This window comes from Dendrobates tinctorius, unplaced genomic scaffold (genome assembly GCF_039654945.1).
Source record: "Dendrobates tinctorius isolate UK_male_01 unplaced genomic scaffold, ASM3965494v1 ptg000276l, whole genome shotgun sequence".
Taxonomy (NCBI): domain Eukaryota; kingdom Metazoa; phylum Chordata; class Amphibia; order Anura; family Dendrobatidae; genus Dendrobates; species Dendrobates tinctorius.
Window position 1 is genome coordinate 5,235,080 of NW_027361943.1, and position 24,864 is coordinate 5,259,943.

The 24,864-nt window shown below is 41.8% G+C and overlaps 1 protein-coding gene across 4 annotated transcripts in view; it reads left to right on the plus strand.

The window, feature by feature from the left end:
* The window catches only part of EPS15L1 (epidermal growth factor receptor pathway substrate 15 like 1), a 428,822-nt gene that overhangs the window by 16,425 nt on the left and 387,533 nt on the right, over positions 1-24,864 (plus strand). For all 4 annotated transcript variants that reach the window (XM_073559865.1, XM_073559866.1, XM_073559867.1 and 1 more), the window contains exon 2: positions 17,705-17,746. In XM_073559865.1, the coding sequence (XP_073415966.1) occupies positions 17,705-17,746 (42 nt within the window). The remainder of the gene's footprint in view (positions 1-17,704; positions 17,747-24,864) is intronic.

Sequence of the window (24,864 nt, forward strand, 5' to 3'; positions counted from 1 at the left end):
TTTTTTTGTTAGGAAGTTATAAGGGTTAAAAATTGACCAGCGATTTCTCATTTTTGCAACACCATTTTATTTTTACGGACCACATCACATTTGAAGCCACTTTGAGGGGTCTATATGATAGAAAATACCCAAAAGTGACAACATTCTAAAAACTGCACCCCTTAAGGTGCTCAAAACCACATTCAAGAAGTTTATCAACCCTTTAGGTGCGTCACAGGAATTTTTTGAATATTTAAAAAAAAAAAAAAAAAAATGAATATCTAACTTTTTTTCACAAAAAAAATACTTCAGGTTCAATTTTTTTTATTTTACCAAGGGTAACAGGACAAATTGGGCTGCAAAAGTTATTGTGCAATTTGTCCTGAGTACGCTGATACCTGATATGTTGGGGGGAACCACTGTTTCGGCGCATGGCAGAGCTCAGAAGGGAGGAGCGCCGTTTGACTTTTTCAATGCAAAATTGGCTGGAATTCAGATTGGACGCCATGTCACGTTTGGAGAGCCCCTGATGTACCTAAACAGTGGAAACCCCCCACAAGTAACCCCATTTTGGAAACTAGACCCCCCAAGGAACTTACCTAGATGTGTGGTGAGAACTTTGAACCCCCAAGGGCTTCATAGAAGTTTATAACATTCAGCCGTACAATTAAAAAATCATATTTTTTCCACAAAAATGATCTTTTCACCCCCAATTTTTATTTTCCCAAGGGTAACAGGACCCTAAAAGTTATTGTGCAATTTGTCCTGAGTACGCTGATTCCCCACATGTGGGGGTAAACCACTATTTGGGCGCATGGCAGAGCTCGGAAGGGAAGCAGCACCATTTGACGTTTTTGGCTGGAATTGAGATCTGACACCATGTCGCGTTTGGAAAGCCCCTGATGTACCAAAACATTGGAAACCCCCCACAAATGACACCATTTTGGAAACTAGACTCCCCAAGGAACTTACCTAGATGTGTGGTGAGAACTTTGAACCCCCAAGGGCTTCATAGAAGTTTATAACGCCCGGGCGTGAAAGTAAAAAATTCGTATTTTTCCACAAACATGATCTTTTAGTCACCAATTTTTTTTATTTTTCCAAGGGTACCAGGAGAAATTGGACCCCAAAACTTGTTGTCCAATTTGTCCTGAGTACGCTGACACCCCATTTGTGGGAGAAAACTACTGTATGGGCACACATCGGGGATCGGAAGGGAAGTAGTGACGTTTTGGAATGCAGACTTTGATGGAATGGTCTGCGGGTGTCATGTGCGTTTGGAGAGCCCCTGATCTACCTAAACTATTGAAACTTCCCACAAGTGACCCCATTTTGGACACTAGACCCCCTACGGAACTTATCTAGATGTGTGGTGAGCACTTTGAACCCCCAAGTGCCCCACAGAAGTTTATAATGCCCGGGCATGAAAATAAAAAAATCATATTTTTTTCCACAAACATGATCAATTAGTCCCCAATTATTTTATTTTCCCAAGGGTAACAGGAGAAATTGAACCCCAAAAGTTGTTGTCCAATTTGTCCTGAGTACGCTGACACCCCATTTGTGGGAGAAAACTACTGTATGGGCACACATCGGGGCTCGGAATGGAAGTTGTGACGTTTTGGAATGCAGACTTTGATGGAATGGTCTGCGGGTGTCATGTGCGTTTGGAGAGCCCCTAATCTACCTAACCTATTGAATCTCCCCACAAGTGACCCCATTTTGGACACTAGACCCCCCACGGAACTTATCTATATGTGTGGTGAGCACTTTGAACCCCCAAGTGCTTCACAGAAGTTTATAACGCCCGGGCGTGAAAATAAAAAAAATCATTTTTTTCCACAAAAATGATATTTTTGCCCCCAATTTTTTATTTTCCTAATGGTAACAGGAGAAATTGGACCCGAAAAGTTGTTTTGCAATTTGTCCTGAGTAGGCTGATACCCTACATGTGGGGGTAAAACACTGTTTGGGCGCATGGCAGAGCTTGGAAGGGAAGGAGCACCATTTGACTTTTTCAACGAAGAATTGGCTGGAATTGAGATCAGACGCCATGTTGCATTTGGAGAGCACCTGATGTGCCCTAACAGTGGAAACCCCCAATTCTAACTCCAACCCTAACGCCACACACACCTAACCCTAATCTCAGCCCTAACCCTAGCCCTAACCCTAACCGTGGCCCTAACCCTAGCCCTAGCCCTAACCCTAATGGGAAAATGGAAATAAATACATTTTCTTTTAATTTTATCATTTTTCCCTTACTAAGGGGGTGATAACGGGGGTTTTGATTTACTATTTATGGCGGTATTTATTTTTGGCAGCTGTCGCACGCTAAAAGACGCTTTTTATTGTAAAAATAGTTTTTGCATCACCACATATTGAGAGCTATAATTTTTCCGTATTTTGACTCACTGAGTCATATGAGGTCTTATTTTTTGCTGGACAAGTTGACGTTTTTATTGGTACCATTTTCGGGCACGTGACATTTTTTGATCGCTTTTTATTCCGATTTTTGGGACGCAGAATGAACAAAGACCAGCGTTTCATGAATATCTTTTGGGGGGATGCGTTTACACCGTCCCGCGTGCGGTAAAATTGATAAAGTGGTTTTATTCTTCGGGTCAGTACGGTTACAGCGATACCTCATTTAGGTGGTTTTTTACCGTATATACTCGAATATAAGTCGAGATTTTCAGCCCAAAAAATTGGGCTGAAAGTCCCTCTCTCGTCTTATATTCGAGTCATATACAAAGGGGGTCGGAGGGGGCGGATGTGTCAGGTCATACTTACCCGTCCTGACGCTGTGTCTTGAGCCCCCAGCTTCTCCCCGTGCTTTCTCTTCCTGCCTTCAGCGGTCACGTGGTGCTGCTCATTAAAACTCATGAATATGCGCATATTCATGAGCTTTAATGAGCGGTACCACATGACCGCTGAAGGCAGGAAGAGAGAGCGTGGAGAAGCTGGGGGCTCAAGACACAGCGTCAGGACGGGTAAGTATAGCGATACTCACCTGTCCTGCGTCCATGGCTGCTTGCTGCTGTCTGTCATCGGTCAGTGACTTCAGACAGCAGAGGGTGCGGTGATGTGGTTAGTGCGCGCCGCGCCCCCTGCAGTCTGAACGTCACTGACTGATGACGTGGCAGATAGCGGTGAGCAGCCATGGACGCAGGACAGGTGAGAATCTGACACCCAGCGACGGAGAGGTGAGTATGTCTTTTTTTTTATTTTTACATGCAGCAGCATGGGGGCAGCATATGGGGGAACAATCTATGGAGCTTCTTCTGGGGTCAGCATATTGGGGAACAATCTATGGAGCTTCTTCTGGGGTCAGCATATGGGGGAACAATCTATGGAGCTTCTTCTGGGGTCAGCATATGGGGGAACAATCTATGGAGCTTCTTATGGGGGCAGCATATGAGGGAACAATCCATGGAGCTTCTTATGGGGGCAGCATATGGGGGAACAATCTATGGAGCTTCTTCTGGGGGCAGCATATGGGGGAATAATCTATGGAGCTTCTTCTGAGGACACCATATGGGGGAATAATCTATGGAGCATTTTCCACCCTAGACTTATACTCGAGTCAATAAGTTCTCCCAGTTTTTTGTGGCAAAATTAGGGGGGTTGACTTATACTCGGGTCGACTTATACTCGAGTATATACGGTATGTTTTGTCGGTTTTATGCAATGAAAACTATTTTATATAAAAAATGATTATTTTTGTATCGCTTTATTCTGCAAGCTATAACTTTTTTATTTTTTCGCTGACGATGCTGTATTGCAGCTTGTTTTTTGCGGGACAAGATGACGTTTTCAGCGGTACCATGGATATTTATATGCGTCTTTTTGATCGCGCGTTATTGCACTTTGTGTTTGGCGGTATGATGATAAATCATTATTTTTTGATTTTTATTTTTTAAGGGGTTCGCTAAAGATGTTAACTAATGGGATAGTTTTATAGGGCAGGTCGTTACGGACGCGGCAATACCTAATATGTGTACTTTTATTGTTTTTTTTTTTTTATTTCCAAAAAATGGATTTATTGGGGGAATATTTTTTTTTTTTTCTAATTTATTTGGCTATTTTTTTTAAATTATTTTAACACTTTTTTTTTTTTTAACTTTATTACATAGACCCAGGTGGGACATCACTGTCCTGTGACAGATCGCTGATCTGTCACATCACAGATCACTGTGACAGATCAGCAATCTGTCACAGGCAGTTCTGCAGACCTCCTCATGCCTGCGCTTTGCAGGCACTGAGGAAGTCAGCTCCCTACAGGCCCCCGAAGGCCCCCGTCGCCATCTTGGATTCGGGGGCCTGTAGGGAAAGAGACCCCCGCAGCAGCGCTGCACATTGCGCTGCCGTGGGGGGCTCAGGGAAGCACGGAGGGAGCCCCCTCCCTGCCTATGCTTCCCTTTAACTCCCGGTACACCGCGATCATGTTTGATCGCGGTGTGCAAGGGGTTAACTTATCAGGGGCGGTCCGTCACATAGTGCCGGGTGTCAGCTGTGATAATCAGCTGACACCCGGCCGCGATCAGCGGCGCTCACCACGTGGGCGCCGCTGATTACGGTAGACGTACTATCCCGTCCATGGGCATAGGGGCCCAGGTCCCATGGACGGGATAGTACGTCTGATGTCAGGAAGGGGTTAAAGGGCTGTGAAGTCGGTAAGCCAAACCTGCGACTCCGACTCTTCAATTTTCTTTACACCGACTCCGACTCCACGACTCTGACTCCCACATATATTGCTTATATATTTAAGTGTAAAATTTATTGTAGTACAATGTGAACATCGGACATTTAATCAATTTTATGATACAATAATCAAGATATTTAGATAGAACATAATATATATTTATTGGAATACAACTTTAGAACACAAACTGTAATAAATTGTTAATATGTAATGCACTATGTAATATTGATTACATATATATATATAATAATATATACACATACAATATATAACACTATGTAATAAACTATGTAAGTGGCAAAAACAGTTTTCAACAAAAACATGCTAAATAACATTTGTGCAGTCTGTGAATTTGTTCTAAGAAATAGAATTGCCTCCATCAGATCCTCCTTCATAGATTACCTCAAATCTCACCTAATAATTTTAAGGCTAGAGAACAACCTCTCTACACTAACTTGGGTTGGAGGCAAAGCCGTAACCACATGGGCAACATCTCTAACAATTTCCGGGTATAAAGGAATTGCCTCATGCACAGTCAGTTTTGATGAACGGTTGAATTTTTCTATTTCTTTGAGAGCAAGTGAAACATTTTGCTGAAATATGGTCAATCTGCTTGCTATAGGAGATGGAGTGAAATCTTTTTCCTTGCGGCAACACTTTGTCTGCTCCATGTCATCCAAATACTTGTCAAAGTCAAACTCCTCATCTGATGAGGATGAAGATATGGCAGCAGTAGCACTGTCAGGACCCAAGTCCTCTTGCGCCTGGCAGTCCTCCTGTAGGCCACTCATCCTAACTGCTACCTCAGTCAGAGCTTCTTTTCCTTTAGTAAGCTGTTGATCATCAAGCAGTATAAGATGACTTGGGTCCACATAAACAGCTGCCAGAAAAATTTTATTTTCCAATAGCTGTGTCTCTCTCTGTTTCATTGAAGCCGAAATGCCATCTGCGATTAAACGTCCTCTTTGGGACATGCAAAATAGCAAGTTCTTCCACTTCCTTATGAAAATGCCAGGAGTTAAATCCTCAGCTTGTAATTTTTTAGTCATGGTAAATGGGTGATTAAGCAATTCCTTCAATTCAGCCACCTGTGTCCATTGACCTTCATTTAGGGTTACCTGAGGGTTTGCCATATCTATAAGAACGGTTTAAGTTCAAGCAATCGCTCAATCATTAAATAAGTGCTGCCCCACCTAGTGGCTTGATCGACAATTGCCCCTTTCCCAGCACGTCTCTTCAAGATGGAATCAATTTTAGGGGTTCTGGGGGCAATAACCAATTTCCTCACTTTTCCAATCAGATTTCCAGCATGTCCCTCTTGCAGACTATCTCTTATTGCCAGCTGCAGCGTGTGCACAACTTTCTCACTTTCTCCAGCTTGGGGCCCAAGAATCGGATCGCGTGCAGGGCAGGCACCCCTCCCCCTCCTCTCTCTGGTGAAGATGGCAGAAGACAGGACAGAGGAGGGGACATTGCCCCCTGCAGTCTGGAGCCAGTGCAGGACGGGAGCACTGCAGCATACAAGTGAGTTTTGTTAGGTGCGTGCACCTGCTTCTAGGGGGGGCAGCTGCTCCCCCTGCCCCTCGCTGGTTATGGCCATGATTCACACACAGCGTTTTTGCGGATCTGTTTTTTGCAGTAAAATGCAGTGACTCTGGGCATCCCAGCAAAGTCAGTGGATTTCAAGATATGACACATTGTTTTGTGAGGATCCGTTTTTGGGCTGAATGAGCATGTCAGTTTGTGTGGCGTTTTTCTAATCTGCTTTTGCTATTGAAAACATTATGAGCTCAAAAACCTTTCAGGTGATGCGGTTTTTTAAAAAGGTGATCTGCTTTTGCAGCTGAAAAATGTATCTTCAAAAAAACGCTGTGTGTGAATGTAGCCATAGAACAATAGGAGATTTCGTAACTTTCCCAAATTCCTATGAAAAAATATTCAGCACATTCTACGTTGAACTATTGTACTCAAGTTATTATATATTTTAGGAGTCGGTCCATTTTATACCGAAATGATACCAAAATGAGCACCGACTCCAACTCCACAGCCCTGACTTTGTCAGCACAAGATGACTGTTCAGATTATCCCCTTCAGCCCCCAAGCCTGTTCTCACCTTCCTGACCAGGCCAACTCTGGAATGCTTCAATGGATCCTATAGTGATTCTGAGATTGTTTTTTCATGATATATTGTACTTCATGATGGTGGTAAAATTTGTTTGCGTTGACTTGTGTTTATTTGTGAAAAAAAAAAAGAAATTTTGCAACATTTTAAAAATTTTGCAATTTTCAAACTTTTTTTGAAATTTTTGTGCCCTTAAATCAGAGTTCTCTCAAACAAATTAGTTAATTAATAACATTTCCCACCTGTCTACTTTATATCAGCACAATTTTGGAAACATAGTTTTTTTTGTTACGAAGTTATAAGAGTTAAAATTTGACCAGCGATTTCTCATTTTTCCAACATAATTTACAAAACAGTTTTTTTAGGGACCATATCACATTTGAAGTGACTTTGAGGGGCCTAGATGATAGAAAATACCTAAAAGTGAAACTATTCTAAAAACTGAACTGCGTGCTCAAAACCACATTCAAGAAGTTTATTAACAATTCAGATGCTTCACATGAATTAATGGAATGTTTAACGAAAAAATGAACATTTAACTTTTTTCATAAAATTCTTACTTTAGACCCAAAGTTTTTTTCATTTCCACAAGGATAGCAGGAAAATTGGACCCCAAAATTTATTGTGTAATTTCTCCTGAGCATTCTGATGCCCCATATGTGGTGGAAAGCCACTGTTTGGGCACATGGCAGAGCTCGAAATGGAAGGTGCGACATTTGACTTTTTGAATGCAAAATTTCCTGGAAGAATTAGTGGACACCATGTCTTGTCTGAAGAGCCCCTGATGTGCCTACACAATAGAAACCGCTCAGAAGTGACACTATTTTGGAAACTAGACTCCCCAGTGAACTTATCTAGATGTGTAGTGAGCACCTTGAATCTCAGGTACTTCACAGAAGTTTACAACATTGAATATTCTTTTAGCCCCAAAATTTGCATTTTCACAAGGGTAATAGGAGAAAATGGAAATGGAATGGAAATTTTGTTGTGCAATTTCTCCTGAGTACGCAGGTACCCCATATGTGAGGGTAAACCACTGTTTGGGTGCACTGCGGGGCTCAGAAAAAGAGTGACATTTTGGAACTCAGACTTTTATGGAATGGTCTGCGGGTGTCATGTTGTTTGGAGAGCCCCTGATGTGCCTAAACCCCCCACAAGTGACCCCATTTTGGAAACTAGACCCATCAAGGAATTTAGAATACCTATATATAAAAGAAATACCATAAATAAAAATATAACAACTTATGAATACCATATACACTGTGTTCCAAATTATTATGCAAATGATATTTTTTTTTCTATGATTTTCCTAAATAGTCGGTAGAAATGACAGTCAGTCTAATAAAGGTCATCACCTGTTAGAGTATACATCAAATTTTATTGAAGAAACCTCCCAATGATAACAGTATAATCTCCAAAATGAATAAAAACTCAAAATGCACTGTTCCAAATTATTATGCACAGTAGAATTTCTAAACATTTGATATGTTTTAAAGAACTGAAAATGCTCATTTGTGGAATTTGCAGCATTAGGAGGTCACATTCACTGAACAAAAAAGCTATGTAACTCCAAAACATCCTAACAGGCCAAGTTACATGTTAACATAGGAACCCTTCTTTGATATCACCTTCACAATTCTTGCATCCATTGAACTTGTGAGTTTTTTGGAGAGTTTCTGCTTGTATTTCTTTGCATGAAGTCAGAAAAGCCTCCCAGAGCTGCTGTTTTGATGTGAACTGCCTCCCACCCTCATAGATCTTTTGCTTGATGATACTCCAAAGGTTCTCTATAGGGTTGAGGTCAGGGGAAGATGGTGGCCACACCATGAGTTTATCTCCTTTTATGCCCATAGCAGCCAATGACTCAGAGGAATTCTTTGCAGCATGACATGGTGCATTGTCATGCATGAAAATGATTTTGCTCCTGAAGGCACATTTCTGCTTTTTATACCATTGAAGACAGCTGTCAGTCAGAAACTCGATATACTTTGCAGAGGTCATTTTCACACCTTCAGGAACCTTAAAGAGCCCTACCAGCCGTTTCCCATGATTCCGGCCCAAAACATGACTCCTCCACCTCCTTGCTGATGTCGCAGCCTTGTTGGGACATAGTGGCCATCCACCAACCATCCACTACTCCATCCATCTGGACCATCCAGGATTGCTCGACACTCATCAGTAAACAAGACTGTATGAAAATTAGTCTTCATGTATGTCTGGGCCCACTGCTACCATTTCTGCTTGTGAACACTGTTTAGGGGTGGCTGAATAGTAGGTTTATGCACCACAGCAAGCCTTTGAAGGATCCTACACCTTGAGGTTCGAGGGACTCCAGAGGCACCAGCAGCTTTAACCCCTTCACTACCAAGGGTGGTTTGCACGTTAACTCCCGGGCCAATTTTTACAATTCTGACCACTGTCCCTTTATGAGGTAATAACTCTGAAACGCTTCCATGGATCCCCGTGATTCTGACACTGTTTTCTCGTGACATATTGTACTTCATGTTAGTGGTAAAATTTCATTCAAATAACTTGCGTTTATTTGTGAGAAAAACGGAAATTTGGCGAAAATTTTGAAAATTTCGCAATTTTCCAACTTTGAATTTTTATGCCCTTAAATCACAGAGATACGGCACACAAAAAACTTGATAAGTAACATTTCCCACATGTTTACTTTACATCAGCACAATTTTGCAACCAAAATTTTTTTTTGTTAGGAAGTTATAAAGGTTAAAAGTTGACCAGCGATTTCTCATTTTTGCAACACCATTTTATTTTTAGGACCACATCACATTTGAAGCCACTTAGAGGGGTCTATATGATAGAAAATACCCAAAAGTGACACCATTCTAAAAACTGCACCCCTTAAGGTGCTCAAAACCACATTCAAGAAGCTTATTAACCCTCTAGGTGCGTCACAGGAATTTTTTTGAATATTTAGAAAAAAAAAAAATGAACATCTATTCACAAAAAAAATACTTCAGGTTCAATTTTTTTTATTTTACCAAGGGTAACAGGAGAAATTGGACTGCAAAAGTTATTGTGCAATTTGTCCTGAGTACGCTGATACCTGATATGTGGGGGGGGGACGACTGTTTCAGCCCATGGCAGAGCTCAGAATGGAAGGAGCGCCGTTTGACTTTTTCAATGCAAAATTGGCTGGAATTCAGATTGGACGCCATGTCACGTTTGGAGAGTCCCTGATGTACGTAAACAGTGGAAACCCCCTACAAGTGACCCCATTTTGGAAACTAGACCCCCCAAGGAACTTATCTAGATATGTGGTGAGAACTTTGAACCCACAAGGGCTTTACAGAAGTTTATAACGTACAGCGGTACAATTAAAAAATCATATTTTTTCCACAAAAATGATCTTTTCACCCCAATTTTTATTTTCCCAAGGGTAACAGGACCCTAAAAGTTATTGTGCAATTTGTCCTGAGTACGCTGATACCCCACATGTGGGGGTAAACCACTATTTGGGCGCATGGCAGAGCTCGGAAGGGAAGCAGCACCATTTGACGTTTTTGGCTGGAATTGAGATCGGACATCATGTCGCGATTGGAAAACCCCTGATGTACCAAAACAGTGGAACCCCCCCACAAATGACACCATTTTGGAAACTAGACCCCCTAAGGAACTTATCTAGATGTGTGGTGAGAACTTTGAACCCCCAAGTGCTTCACAGAAGTTTATAACGCCCAGGCTTGAAAATAAAAAAATATTTTTTTTCCACAAAAATGATATTTTTGCCCCCAAATTTTTATTTTCCAAAGGGCAACAGGAGAAATAGGACCCCAAAAGTTGTTTTGCAAATTGTCCTGAGTAGGCTGATACCCCACATGAGGGGGTAAAACACTGTTTGGGTGCATGGCAGAGCTTGGAAGGGAAGGAGCACCATTTGACTTTTTCAACGCAGAATTGGCTGGAATTGAGATCAGACGCCATGTTGCGTTTGGAGAGCACCTGATGTGCGCAAATAGTGGAAACCCCCAATTCTAACCCTAACCCTAGCCCTAGCCCTAACCCTAACCCTAACCCTAACCCTAGCCCTAACCCTAATGGGAAAATGGAAATAAATACATTTTTTTAATTTTATTTTTCCCTAACTAAGGGGGTGATAACGGGGGGGTTTGATTTACTATTTATGGCGGTTTTTATGTTTGGCGGCTGTCGCACGCTAAAAGACGCTTTTTATTGTAAAAATAGTTTTTGCATCACCACATATTGAGAGCTATAATTTTTCCATATTTTGACCCACCGAGTCATGTGAGGTCTTATTTTTTGCGGGACGAGTTGACGCTTTTATTGGTATCATGTTCGGGCATGTGACATTTTTTGATCGCTTTTTATTTCGTTTTTTGGGACGCAGAATTTACAAAAACCAGCGTTTCATGAATTTCTTTTGGGTGGTGCATTTACACCGATCCGGGTGCGGTAAAATTTATAAGGCGGTTTTATTCTTTGGGTCAGTACGGTTACAGCGATACCTCATTTAGGTAGTTTTTTTATGTTTTGGCACTTTTATGCAATGAAAACAATTTTATATAAAAAATAATAATTTTTGCATCACTTTATTCTGCGAGCTATAACTTTTTTATTTTTTCGCTCATGATGCTGTATGGCGGCTCGTTTTTTGCGGGACAAGATGACGTTTTCAGCGGTACCATGGATATTTATATGCATCTTTTTGATCGCGCGTTATTGCACTTTTTGTTTGGCGGTATGATAATAAATCATTATTTTTTGCTTCGTTTTTGATTTTTATTTTTTAAGGGGTTTGCTTAAGGGGTTAACTATTAGGACAGTTTTATAGGGCGGGTCGTTACGGACGCGGCGATACCAAATATGTGTACTTTTATTGTGGGTTTTTTTTTATTTCCAAAAAATGAATTTATTGGGGAATATTTTTTTTTTTTTTAATTTATTTAGCGATTTTTTTTTAAAATTATTTTTACACTTTTTTTTTTTTACTTTTTTACAATGTCCCAGGGGGGACATAACTGTCCTGTGACAGATCGCTGATCTGTCACATCACAGATCACTGTGACAGATCAGCGATCTGTCACAGGCACTGCACAGGCTTCCTCATGCCTGCGCTTTGCAGGCACTGAGGATGCCAGCTTCCTGCAGGCCCCCGGAGGTCCCCGTCGCCATATTGGATCCGGGGACCTGCAGGAAAGGAGTCCCCCGCAGCAGCGCTGCACATTGCGCTGCCGTGGGGGGCTCAGGGAAGCAAGGAGGGAGCCCCCCTCCCTGCCGATACTTCCCTTTAACCCCCGGTACACCGCGATCGTGTTTGATCGCGGTGTGCAAGGGGTTAACGTGTCGGGGGCGGTCCGTGACCGCCCCTGACACATTGTGCCGGGTGTCAGCTATGATAATTAGCTGACACTCGGCCGCGATCAGCGGCGCTCACCACTTGGGCGCCGCTGATCGCGGTGACGTAATATTCCGTCCATGGTAATTAGGTCCAGGGTCACATGGACGGAATATTACATCAATTGTAGGTAAGGGGTTAAATATCTGTTTGCTGGTTTGTAATGGCTTTTTAGCAGCCGCTCTCTTTATCCGATGAACTTGCCTGGCAGAAACCTTCCTCATTCTGCCTTTATCAGCACAAACATGTCTGTGCTCAGAATCAACCACAAATCTCTTAACAGTACGATGATCACGTTTAAATTTTTGGGAAATATCTAATGTTTTCATCTCTTGACCAAGGCATTATACTATTTGATGCTTTTCAGCAGCAGAGAGATCCTTTTTCTTTCCTAAATTCCTTGAAACCTGTGCCCTGCTTAATAATGTGGAACATCATATAAATGAGGTATCACTGTAATCGTACTGACCAGAATAATAAAACTGATTTATCAATTTTACCACATGCGGAACGGTGTAAACGTCCCCCCCAAAGAAATTCATGAAATGCTGTTTTTTATTCATTCTGCCTCCCAAAAATCGGAATAAAAAGCAATCAAAAAATGTCATGTGCCTGAAATTGGTACCAATAAAAACGGTGACACGTCCCGCAAAAAAACAAGAGCTCACATGACTCTGTGGGCCAAAATATGCAAAAATTATAGCGCTCAAAATGTGGTGATGCAAAAACTATTTTTTGCAATGAAAATCATCTTTTAGTGTGTGACAGCTGCCAAACAAAAAAAAATGTTATAAATAGTAAATCAAACCCCCCTTTATCACCCCCTCAGTAAGGAAAAATATTAAAATAAAAAAAATGTATTTCCATTTTTTCATAAGGGTTAGGATTGGGGTTAAGGCTGGGGTTAGGGTTGGAGCTAAAGTTAGGGTTGGGATTATGGTTAGTGTTGGGATTAGGGTTGGGGTTGGAATGTTGCGGTTAGGGTTGAATTAGATTTGGGGGTTTCCACTGTTTAGGCACATCAGGGGCTCTTCAGCACAACTCCAATTCCAACCAATTTTGCATTGAAAAGTCAAACGGCGCTCCTTCCCTTTCGATCTCTGCCATGCGCCCAGACAGTGGTTTAGCTGCATATATCAGCGTACTCAGGACAAATTGTAAAACTTTTGGGGTCCAATTTCTCCTGTTACCCTTGGTGAAATAAAAAAAATTGGATCTGAAGAAACTTTTTTGTTAAGAAAAAGTTAAACGTTCATTTTTTTTTTAAACATTCCAAAAATTCCTGTGAAGCGCCTGAAGGGTTAATAAACTTCTTGTATGTGGTTTTGAGTACCTTGAATTGTGCAGTTTTTATGATGGTGTCACTTTTCGGTATTTTCTATCATATAGACCCCTCAAAGTGACTTCAAATGTGATGTGGTCCCTTAAAAAAATGGTGTTGTAAAAATGAGAAATCCAAGATGAAAGGAAAGTTGCCGTGCTGACAACACTGTGCGACCTGAAATCAGCCAAAAAATGTCAAATGAAGGTACTCACTGGTATTTGTGCTATATGCTGATGTTGGTCCGTTCCTCCATAGAGGCCAGTGGATAAAAAGGCTGGTTAGTCTGCAGGGAGCGTCCTCCCGTTTGCATAGAAAAAAGCCCCCTGAAGAGCACGCCACAGTGAGCGGCAGGCAGCCTCGGCCGATGGCGCTGCCGTGCAGTAGCGTGGCAAGCGGGGGGCGTGGTTAGCGGGGGGCGTGTAGTGAAGCGGTGACGTCACCGGTCCGCAATTGACGGATGTGTGCAGGGGCCGTCCCCCTTCCTCAAGGTATGGACACTGCACTACCGCTGTCTCCTTTTAACTCCCCGCCTTCTCTATGCTAATGCAGCAAACACAATACATATGTGTGCAATCCTGTTACTGGCAGGAAGAACCCTAATCAAATGATATAATACAAACTGCATGCTTATAAGAACCTTTTAAATATAAAAATTAATGTATTTATGAAAAACAAAAACTTTATTAAGATATGTTATAACCTATGGTTAAAAACACTGAACAAATCACCCTCAGAAATACATATATAAAATATATATAACATATGAAAAATCTCTGTGTCATTAGCCATAAAAAATCTAATTTATTTAAAACATTAATATCCATGATGATTATCCATTATACATGTAAATAAATAAAATGACAATGGATAAAAAGGACAAATAAACAAGGCAAAAATATGATGTAAACTAGAATACTTTACAAGGCATACAATTCAATTTCATAATTGAGTCCCTTTGGCACCAAACTGTCTAACATGAAAATCCATTTGGACTCGATTCTAGACCTGCTTTTTATATAGTCCCCACCTCTGGGTTTTTTTTTTGAACTTTTTGGATTCCAAAAAATGAGGTCCCCCCACAAGACTTAACATGTTTTTCAGCAAAATGGCGAGACAGGGGATGTCCCAAAAACCCTTTAGAGATATTATCTAGATGTTCTTTAATTCTCTCCTTGAGTTTTCTTTTTGTACGGCCAACATACAACCTGTCACAAGGACACCTCACTATGTAAATAACCCCCATGGAATGGCAAGTAATTTTATCCTTGATATAAAACATCTCAGTCTTATCCATATTCCAAAAAGTTGTCTGAGTGACTTTTTTTACTTTTGACACGTAAGCAACATGAGCAACTACCACAAGGAGTAAAACCACCATTTATGATTTGATGATTATCCTTTGGTATACAGATACCCTTAACCATTCCCATTTTTTGAGTGGGCGCTAGAATATTACCAATATTCTTAGCTTTTCTATAGACAAATCTAGGTTTTACAGGTAGTAAATCTCCCACCATTTTGTCTTTCTTTAAAATAGACCAATATTTTTGGATAATTTTAGTGAAACCTCTAGGATTATTATGGTACTGGGTGATAAAGGGCAATTTACCAATCTCTTGCGTTATATTTAAAGGTTCATGTGCTGGTTTCTCTCCATGAATCAACACACTCCTTGATGCAGATTTGGCCAATTGCTTTGCTTGTTCAAGAGAGGATAAGTTATACCCTTTTTCCACAAACTGATCCTTCAAAATATTTGACTCAATGTCATAATCACTAACCCTAGTGCAATTGCGTCTAATGCGCATAAGTTGGCTCTTAGGGATGTTTAAGAGCCATGAAGGGAGATGACAACTCTTCATATGGATATAACTATTGCAATCCACGTCCTTATGATAACATTTTGTATTTTGTGAAATCGCTGGTCAACTTTTAACCCTTATAACTTCCTAACAAAAAAAAGTTTTGGTTTCAAAATTGTGCTGATGTAAAGTAAACATGTGGGAAATGTTACTTATTTAGTATTTTGTGTACCATATCTCTGTGATTTAAAGGCTTGAAAATTCAAAGTTGGAAAATTGCAAAATTTTCAAAGTTTTCTCCAGATTTTTTTTTTCACAAATAAACGTAAGTTATATCAAATAAATTTTACCACTATCATGAAGCACAATATGTCACGAGAAAACAATGACAGAATCACCGGGATCCATGGAAGCGTTCCAGAGTTATTACCTCATAAAGGGACAGTGGTCAGAATTGTAAAAATTGGCCTGGGAGTTAATGTGCACAACCACCCTTGGGGGTAAAGGGGTTAATTTGGGTTTTGGGGGTGATATGCTACTTTAAAAAATGCCATTTTATTTAGTTAGCTAATATTAATTTTACAATGATGTTTGTTCACTCTGTAACTACGGTATTCTATACTGTTTACCACACCTTGGTATCGTAGCCTTGCCCTTGTGATGAAAATGGATGACTGCGATAAAGTTTGTGAAATTATCCACGTCAACATCTGTGTAATGTAGAAACACTAAGAGCTGTGGAACCTGTTTCAGGATCAAGTCACATATGATATTAAGACAGCAATTCCAGAAAAATAAATGATTTTCTGCCCATTGCTGTTGTACATCATAGTAGATTTCTGACCAATGCTTTCCTTTGGTTAGATCACGAGATGCACTCTCTCAGACTTATACATGTTCCTGTATGCGGACAAGTAGTCAGTTCTATTATTCTTTCTTGAGAGCCTTGATATGAGTTTCATAGAATTTCGCAAAGAAACAGCCTCTTGATTCCTACAGAAGACCGTGTGTGATATGGAGAGTCAGTGCAGGTCACGTTATAATAGAAGAAACGGAATCAAAACTGTTAATTCAGAAAGAATGGGCAGAAGATACAATTTTTTCCTTAACGGTTACTTCAGTTTGTTAATGTAATATTATTGCAATAGAGTAGTATACCTCTGATTCTAAACATTCAGTACTATACAAATGTTTTGGGCAGGTGTGGAAAAAATACTGTAATGTATGAATGTTTGCAACAACCCTGCTCCCAACTGCAGCCTGGTCCAGTGCAGAACCTCTGCTGCTGCTCCTAGTATCTTATCTGCCGTGTTGACCTCACATCAACAGCAGTGCAGTCAATAAATGAGCTCAGCAGCTCTGCCCAATGTTGATGGCACAACCTGCTCAGCAACATTGAGCTCACCCTTTGGCTAATAAGATCTAATTCATTGAATATATGTTTTCTTACATAGTTACAAAAGTTTGAAAAAAAATCACAGGTTCATCAACATGTTGATCCAAGTACAAATGCCACAATAGTGCTAAGTTTAGAGCGGTAAATATATGCCAATTTAGAATAATAGTGAGTGTTAACAAAAAGTAAACCTTAGAGTAGGAGAGCGATTCACCTTATGTAGAGCTGTAAATCCCGTCCTGATACCCCGACGTGCGTTTCACCGCTAGGCTTCTTCCTAGGCTTATTTAAAATAAATATTATTTTATGGACCTCTTCATTTTTTCCTCTTTATTATAAGTAAGGATTTGTTATATAAATTCATAATGTATCTGATACAAAGAGCAGAGTATAAAATTAGCCTTTAGAAGGGCTGTTAGTATTACGGCTCAGCTTCAGCACCAGTATTAACATTACAGACCTCTGATTTGTTATACTGTGCACACACAGGCCTAAACAAGCACTCTCTCCCTCCAACAAGAACTGTCACAGAGCTGTGCAATGGTGTCAGTGTGCCGAGCCTGGTGATGCCTGTCGTTTTATAACCCCTGATCATGTCAGATGGCCATCCATTCACAGTAATACCACTATGAAGATGGCGGTGCATTACAGTGACAGGGAATCCTGCATGCTTATTGGCTGTGTAACAGGCGCCAAACATGCGTGGCAGGGATTAGAGTTTGAAATTGAGCATCAGCCAATACAAATACGTCCGACCACCATGATACTTGAGTGATATCCAAGGTTCACCGAACTCATTTGCTTATACCTATTCATTAAAAGTTTTTCTTTTTTGCTTTTTTATACCCTTCAACTTTCAGAACAGAGGTTCCTCACATATCTCACATTTGTCATATTCGCTGTAAAAATTAATTTCAACTGGATTCACATGTGCCTTGCTTTTTAATCAAATTCCTATGAGGTTATTGATGAAATGTTTTTTTGTTTCTCTTGTTTCAGCTGTCTAGTGGCAACCCGTTATATGAAACATACTACAAACAAGTAAGTACAATCCAAGGCTGCGACACCATTTGAAATCCTTTGCTACAGCTGGGAAGCTACCACTGACCCAAGCCTCAGTTACTAAGCATGAAAGCACAGCTGCAGTTCATGGTTCACCTAATCTTTTTAATGGGAATTGGTCACCAGTATGTTTGTGTGTGAAGTGAGGCTGTGTGCACACGCTGCGGATTAGGTGCGGATTTTGTAAAATCCGCAGGTGAAACCGCAGGTCAAAATACCTGCGGTTTTACCTGCGGATTGCTCTGCGGTTTTGCCCTGCGGTTTTTCATCTCCTCAATGGAGGAGATGACAAACCGCAGCAGAATCCGCAGAAAGAATTGACATGTCAATTCTTTCTGCGGATTGAAAACCGCAGATAATCCGCGCGGAAAATTCCGCACCGTCCGCACTGCGTTTTTTGATTCCCATAGGGAATCATGGTACTGTACACCGCAGCAAAAACTGCTGCGGGTCCGCAGCGGCCAAAACCGCTGCGGAACCGCAGCAAAATCCGCAGCGTGTGCACACAGCCTCAGACTAGCACCTTAATCAGCACCTGTGCTGCATTCCATAAAGGGGTATATAACCTCGGACTTCCCCTTTACACCCCCCAAAAACCTTTTGAAACTCTCCCTTGCTTTATGTAAATCCTGCTGATCCGATAGGCGTCTTTGCTGAGGCATCTATCCCTCCTCCTGGCTTCTGATCGCTGTCCTGCTCTGTTTCAAATGGATGACTACTCTTGCCTCATCCACATAGCAGGGCAAAATCTTGTGTTTGTGCAGAGTCATCATCGGCTTTAGCATGCACACTGCCCAAAAGGTAAAGAGCACAAGAAAGTTTAAATAGTTTTTTTTTGGGGGGTACACAGAGGGTGTCAGAAGTTATATACCCCTTTATAGAATGCAGCACAGGCGCTGATTATGGTGCTAGTCTTTCATTGTTCACATGAAAAAACTGATGACAGGTTCCCTTTAAGCCTATTTAGCTTTGTGCAAAGGAGAAACAAACCAGCCTTAAAGAATACATTAAGGCTATGTTCACAAGTTGCATTTTTGCAGCATTTTTTAAATGCAAATTTTAAGCTGCATTTTACAATACCAGCAAAGTCTATGAGATTTCAGAAATCTCATGCACACACCTTGGTTTATTTTGCCCTGACTGATTTTAAAACTCCTGCGTTTTTGGAAACTGCAGCGTTTTTTCATCGAGTTGATGTTTTCATTAATGCCATTTTGGTGTAGATACAATCTTTTGTTCACCCTTTATTGCATTTTTATGCAGTGTTTTGGCGACAAAAAAACGTAATTCTGGCGTTCTGACTTTTTTTTCTCATTACGTCTTTTAGAAATTGGGTTTCTTCTTTTTTATATTAATAGATTGGACGATCCTGAATGAGGCGATACCAAATATGTGTATATTTGATTTTTTTATTGATTTATTTTGAATGGGGTGAAAGGAGAGTGATTTGAACTTTTATTTTTTGTAATTTATTTAATATTTTTTACTTTTTTTTTATTTACTTTTTGCAAGCTTCAATTGTCTCCATGGGAGACTAGAAGCTGCAGGTGTCTGATCGCCTGTGTGTAGCAGAAATGTTCACTTGCTATGAACGCCTCATTTCAATCTGGCAATAACAGCCATTGAGGTTTACTGGAGACCTCTGGTTGTCATGCCAACCTATCGGTGTCCCGTGATCATGTAACGAGGTCACCAGTGGGCGGGATTTATGACTCGTTTCCGGTAAGCGTGAGTTAAATGCCGCTGTCAGAAATTAACAGCGGCATTTAACAAGTTAACAGCCGCACGTGGATCGCGATTCCAACCGCGGCTGTTGCGGGCACATGTCAGCTGTATAGATCATCTGACATGTGTCCTAAACAGGGGGAGCCCAAGGTGGGCATATTATTGCGCCCAACGTCAGAAAGGAGTAAACAACCACCACAAGATGGATTTCTTCACCCAGGTATCATTTTTTTTTTTAAATTCGTTTATTAAACCATAAGCAGTTTTACACTACATACATTCAGTGCAAAATGTTAAACCTAGTACAAAATAGATATGTACAATTAGCATGAAGACATGAGGCATAATATGTGCATCAACTGTATGTAAATAAAGCAGACATAATATCAATTGAATCACAATGGTGTTATGTTATTGTACCAGTAATAGAACCTGCCTGGCTTCTAAACTCTACCGACATCTACTAAAACATTAACTATTCTGCAGCCTACTTCTATATAGCAAGCAGTTTATTGTGCGACATCTCCGCTCTGCAAGGTAAAGTGAGAGGAGTTCCATCTCTCCCAAATCTTTTTAAATTTACCTGGGCACCCTCTATTCTGATACAGTGTCCTTTCATGTGGGATAATCGAATTTACGAGAGTGATCCAGGACCCAAGAGAAGGAGGTGAATTCCCCATCCATCGTAGTGCCAGTATCTTTCGTGCCATGAACAGTGTTTCCCGTAAAAAAATCCCAACATAATGACCCCACGTCTCCTCATCCCACACTCCAAACAGACATATCAGCGGTTCGAGGGGAACAGGCGTTTGTACCAAGGATGTTAATAACGACGTCACCCCTCTCCAGAATTGCACAACAACAGGACAGCACCAGATCATATGAATAAAGTCTGCATCCATTGACATCTCAAACATTCCGATGACGGATATCGGCCCATCTTAAAGAGTCGAATTGGGGTCAAATATGATTGATTAATAATGTACAATTGTATCATCCTGTTGTTGGAAGACGGAGACACCCAGATTGGTGACTCCAGAATTTCTTCCCATTCCTCATCCCGTGTATCAGGAATGAGCCTCTCCCATTTCTTCTTAACGGAGTCTATGGCACATTCTGTCCCCACTGACAACATAATATGTATATAGAGAGGAGATGAGACCTTGAGGGCCCTGTGACTTGAGGATCCCTATCAAGGGCAGAGACGAAATGACATCACTCATATCTAAATTTCTCATATGCGATTGAAAAGCTGACCTTAGTTGTAGATAACGGAAAAACTGGGATCTCGGGACACCGCGATTGACTTGTAATTGCTCAAAGGATATTAAAGTACCATGATCGTATAGATCACCCATCGTAGAGACACCGTACTGAACCCAGAACTCGGCAGACGGATGTTCACGCAGCACCGGGAGGTAGTCATTATTCCACAGGGGCATTTCAGCTATAACATCGCCAAATCCAACCACCCCCTTAATCTGTCTCCATATTGATCGTGCCAGACGGAGCAGAGGCAGCAGTCTCGGGACATGTATTTTCCTCATTTCTAAAATACCTAGTGGGCAACTAGTCCCTGCAGCATGAAGAAGATGACTCTCAGAATTCGGGAGGTGGCCTCCAGGCATCCATGTACTTAAGGCCTTGGCCTGTCCAGCTAGATAATATAAAAAGAAATTGGGTAATGCTGCCCCCCCTCCCCTCTTAGGTCTCTGTAGAGTGGTCAACTTTAGTTTAGGCCTGGCTTTCCCCCAAATAAAGGATGTGATTTGGGAATTTAAATGAGCAAAAAAGGATTTGGGCACCACCACCGCACTATGTTGAAGAAAGTAGTTAAGCTTGGGGAGTAATATCAATTTAATTAAATTAATACGTCAGGCTACAGACAATGGAAGCTTACCCCAGATCGCAAATTTACCCCTAACCGTCTCCAGCAGTGGTTGTATATTGAGTTGTAGATCAAATTTACTGCCTTTAGAGATATGAACCCCCAAATATTTGAAACTAGTCACGATGGGCAGCAGGGACAGAGTCTCAAGTCGTGGCATTGGAGCATGGGAAAGAGGCATCAAAGCAGATTTATCCCAATTTATGTAAAGGCCAGAATATTTACTAAATTTATTTATGGTAGTAATCACTCTTGTCAGGGTTTCCTCTGCTTTGTCCATAAATATCACCATATCATCAGCGTATAAGCCTATGGTATCCGTCCGACCCGCTATCTCTATACCAGCGATATCAGGGGATAGTCTTATACGAATTGCCAGCGCCTCAATAGCGAGAGCAAAAAGGGATGGGGAAAGAGGACACCCCTGACGGGTTCCCCTATGCAATGAAAATGATTCAGATATGGAGCTATTTACAATGACCCGGGCCTTGGGCTTCATGTATAAGACATTGATCCAGTTTTGGAATCTTTCGCCAAATCCATATCTCTGCAAACATGCAAGGAGAAAAGGCCATTCAAGTGAGTCAAAGGCCTTGGCCGCATCTAGTGATGCCAATGCCCATTCATTATCCGGTACCAGAGAACTATATTGGGCCACTGACTGGACACGTCTGATATTCGTGGAAGTGCTCTTACCCGGAATAAAACCCGTCTGATCAGGGTGTACAAGATCCAATATAACGGTATTTACTCTTTTGGCTAAAATTTTTGTAAAAATTTTATAATCCACATTTACTAGTGATATAGGCCTATACGATCCACAATCCAAAGGGTCCTTCCCCTCCTTTTTTAGAACTATTATATTGGCCTCATAAAAAGACTCCGGCATGCATCCCCCCTCCCAAATCCCACGAAACACTGTCAACAAAAGAGGCGCCAGTATATCCTGATATTTTCTATATAACTCCACAGGGAATCCATCCGGCCCAGGGGCCTTCCCTGAGGCCATGCCTTGTATGGCATCCTCTACCTCCTCCAGAGTAAACTCAGCATCCATATAGGCCTGTTGGGAAGGACTTAGCGTGGGAAACTCTATATCTAACAAATAGTCCAAACACTCTGGGCCATCCACATCTGTCTTAGAATTGTACAATGAGCCATAATAGTCAGAAAAGCACTTTAGTATCTCCTCAGTTGAGGAGACCAACGTACCATCTGAATCACGGATCTGTAGAATTGTGTTGGTTGCATTGTGCTGTCGTACTAAGCAGGCCAGAAACTTACTCGCCTGATTCCCCATCTCAAAATAAGACTGCCGGGCAAAAAATAATTTACGTTTCGTCTTAGTGTCCGTGTATTGAGCATATAACCTTTGAGCGGTCAGCCATTCTATCCTATTACTGTTAGATTGATCTGATATATAGGCTGCCTCCGAGTCTTTCAGACGTCGCTCCATCTCGCCATCCTCCTCCGATGTCACTCGCTTAATGTGAGAAATTGTAGAGGATAAACAACCCCGTAAATAGGCTTTAAGAGCATCCCAAAATACATTAATATTTCGGGGTTCGGGGTGGGACGAGACGAAGCAACGTAGCTGATCTATCGTTCTATCAGGGGGTGTTATCAACTTCAGCCAAAAAGGGTTCAGCTTCCATGCTATTCTGTTAGTCAATGGCCCATATTTAAGTTTGAGAATGACTGGACTATGATCCGAAACTCCCCTGCTCCCGTGTTTAATGTTCTCCACCCACGCCGCCAAACCGCTGGATCCAAAAATGTAGTCTATGCGTGACAGAGAGCGTTTAGTGGAGGAATGGCAAGTGTATTCCCTCGTCTTTGGATGGTGCACTCTCCATAGATCTAGCCACCCACTACCCGCCATGAATTGTGACAGTTGGGATGAGCCCGGGGGGGGACCCCACCCTGTATTCCATCGCCCAGTCTCAATTTATCAAGATGGCTATGCATGACCAGATTAAAATCTCCCATACAGATGACATGTGCGTCTGGGTAACTTAAAGCGAAGCTCAATGCCCTCTGGAGAATTGATATATTAGCCGGAGGGGGATTGTAAATACAAAGGATGACATATTTCCGAGAGTCAATCTGCGCATGGACAAACACAAATCGTCCCTCGGGGGGTCTCTCCGGGCTTCCCTGACCTCCCACCGAACATTCTTATGAATTAACAGAGAAACTCCCCTTGAGTAGCTGGTGTGAAAAGAATGCATAAACCATTGCACCCACGGCTTCTGCACCCACCGAACTGTATCCCTGGTCAGGTGCGTCTCCACTAGGGCCAATATGTGAGGACGGCAATGTCTGACCTGTGAGAATACCTTAATTTTCTTGGGAGGGGTTTTTATGCCCCTCACATTCCAGGTCATACAAATCAGCCCAGAACCCATTACCATCCATTCAAATATGGTGTATAATGGCGCCCGAGCCAGGTGCAGAGAGTCCACACAGATAGCAGAATTTGACGTAGGCTGCAGCCTCTATCTAAACAACGACAAACATAAAAAAAACTTTTAAAAAAGAAAAAGCAAAAGCAATGCAGGAACCTAGTAACATAGGCGTACAGTCTTACGCCCCCAACAGAAAATGAATAAGGGGATACCATCACTGAACACAGTGTCCGGTATAGCTGGTATCTGGGAACTCGCCGGGAGAGCTCCAATTAGACCTTTGGTTGAAAGTATCTGAAATAACAGTCACCGCATTAGGACTCCCCCCGCCGGGGATCCCCCAAGGGACCGCAGCCATTCAGTCGCCTCCGCCGGATCCGTAAAAAATACAGAAGGACCCTCATGGACAACTCGGAGCCGGGCTGGATATATCATAGAATATACAATGTTCCTGTCTCTGAGCCGCTTCTTGACCTCGAAGAACTGCGCCCGCTGTTTCTGCAGCTCCACGGAGAAGTCCGGAAAGATGGAAATGACAACATTATTGAATTTAATAGGACATTTCAGGCGCGCCAGGCGTAAGATGGTGTCTCTGTCCTTGCAGTTGAGCAGGCGTGCCAGGAATGGTCGAGGTGGGGCCCCCGGAGGCAGGGGTCTGGTAGGGACCCTGTGAGCTCTTTCAACGGCGAATAATGAGGAGAATTCGTCCCCTAAGGAGGTCTTAAGCCAATCCTCTAGAAACTGCTCAGGATGCTGACCTTCCGAGCGCTCAGGCAGCCCAACAATACGTATATTATTCCTGCGCATTCTGTTTTCTAAATCATCCGCCTTTTGCTTCCAGGCATTCATGGAGCCCGCCACCTTCGTTAATTTAGCCTCCATAGGTGTAATGGTATCTTCCACCCTGGACACCCTCGTTTCCACCTCCGTAATGCGTCCCTTCATGGCCTGCATATCCTGACGGAGTCTCCCCACCTCCGTATAAACATCCTCAATTTTCTCTGTCAGGGATGTCCTGGTCAATGAGAGAGCCTGCATCAACTGCGCAGACGCTTGTTTAAGGGTCAATTCTTCCT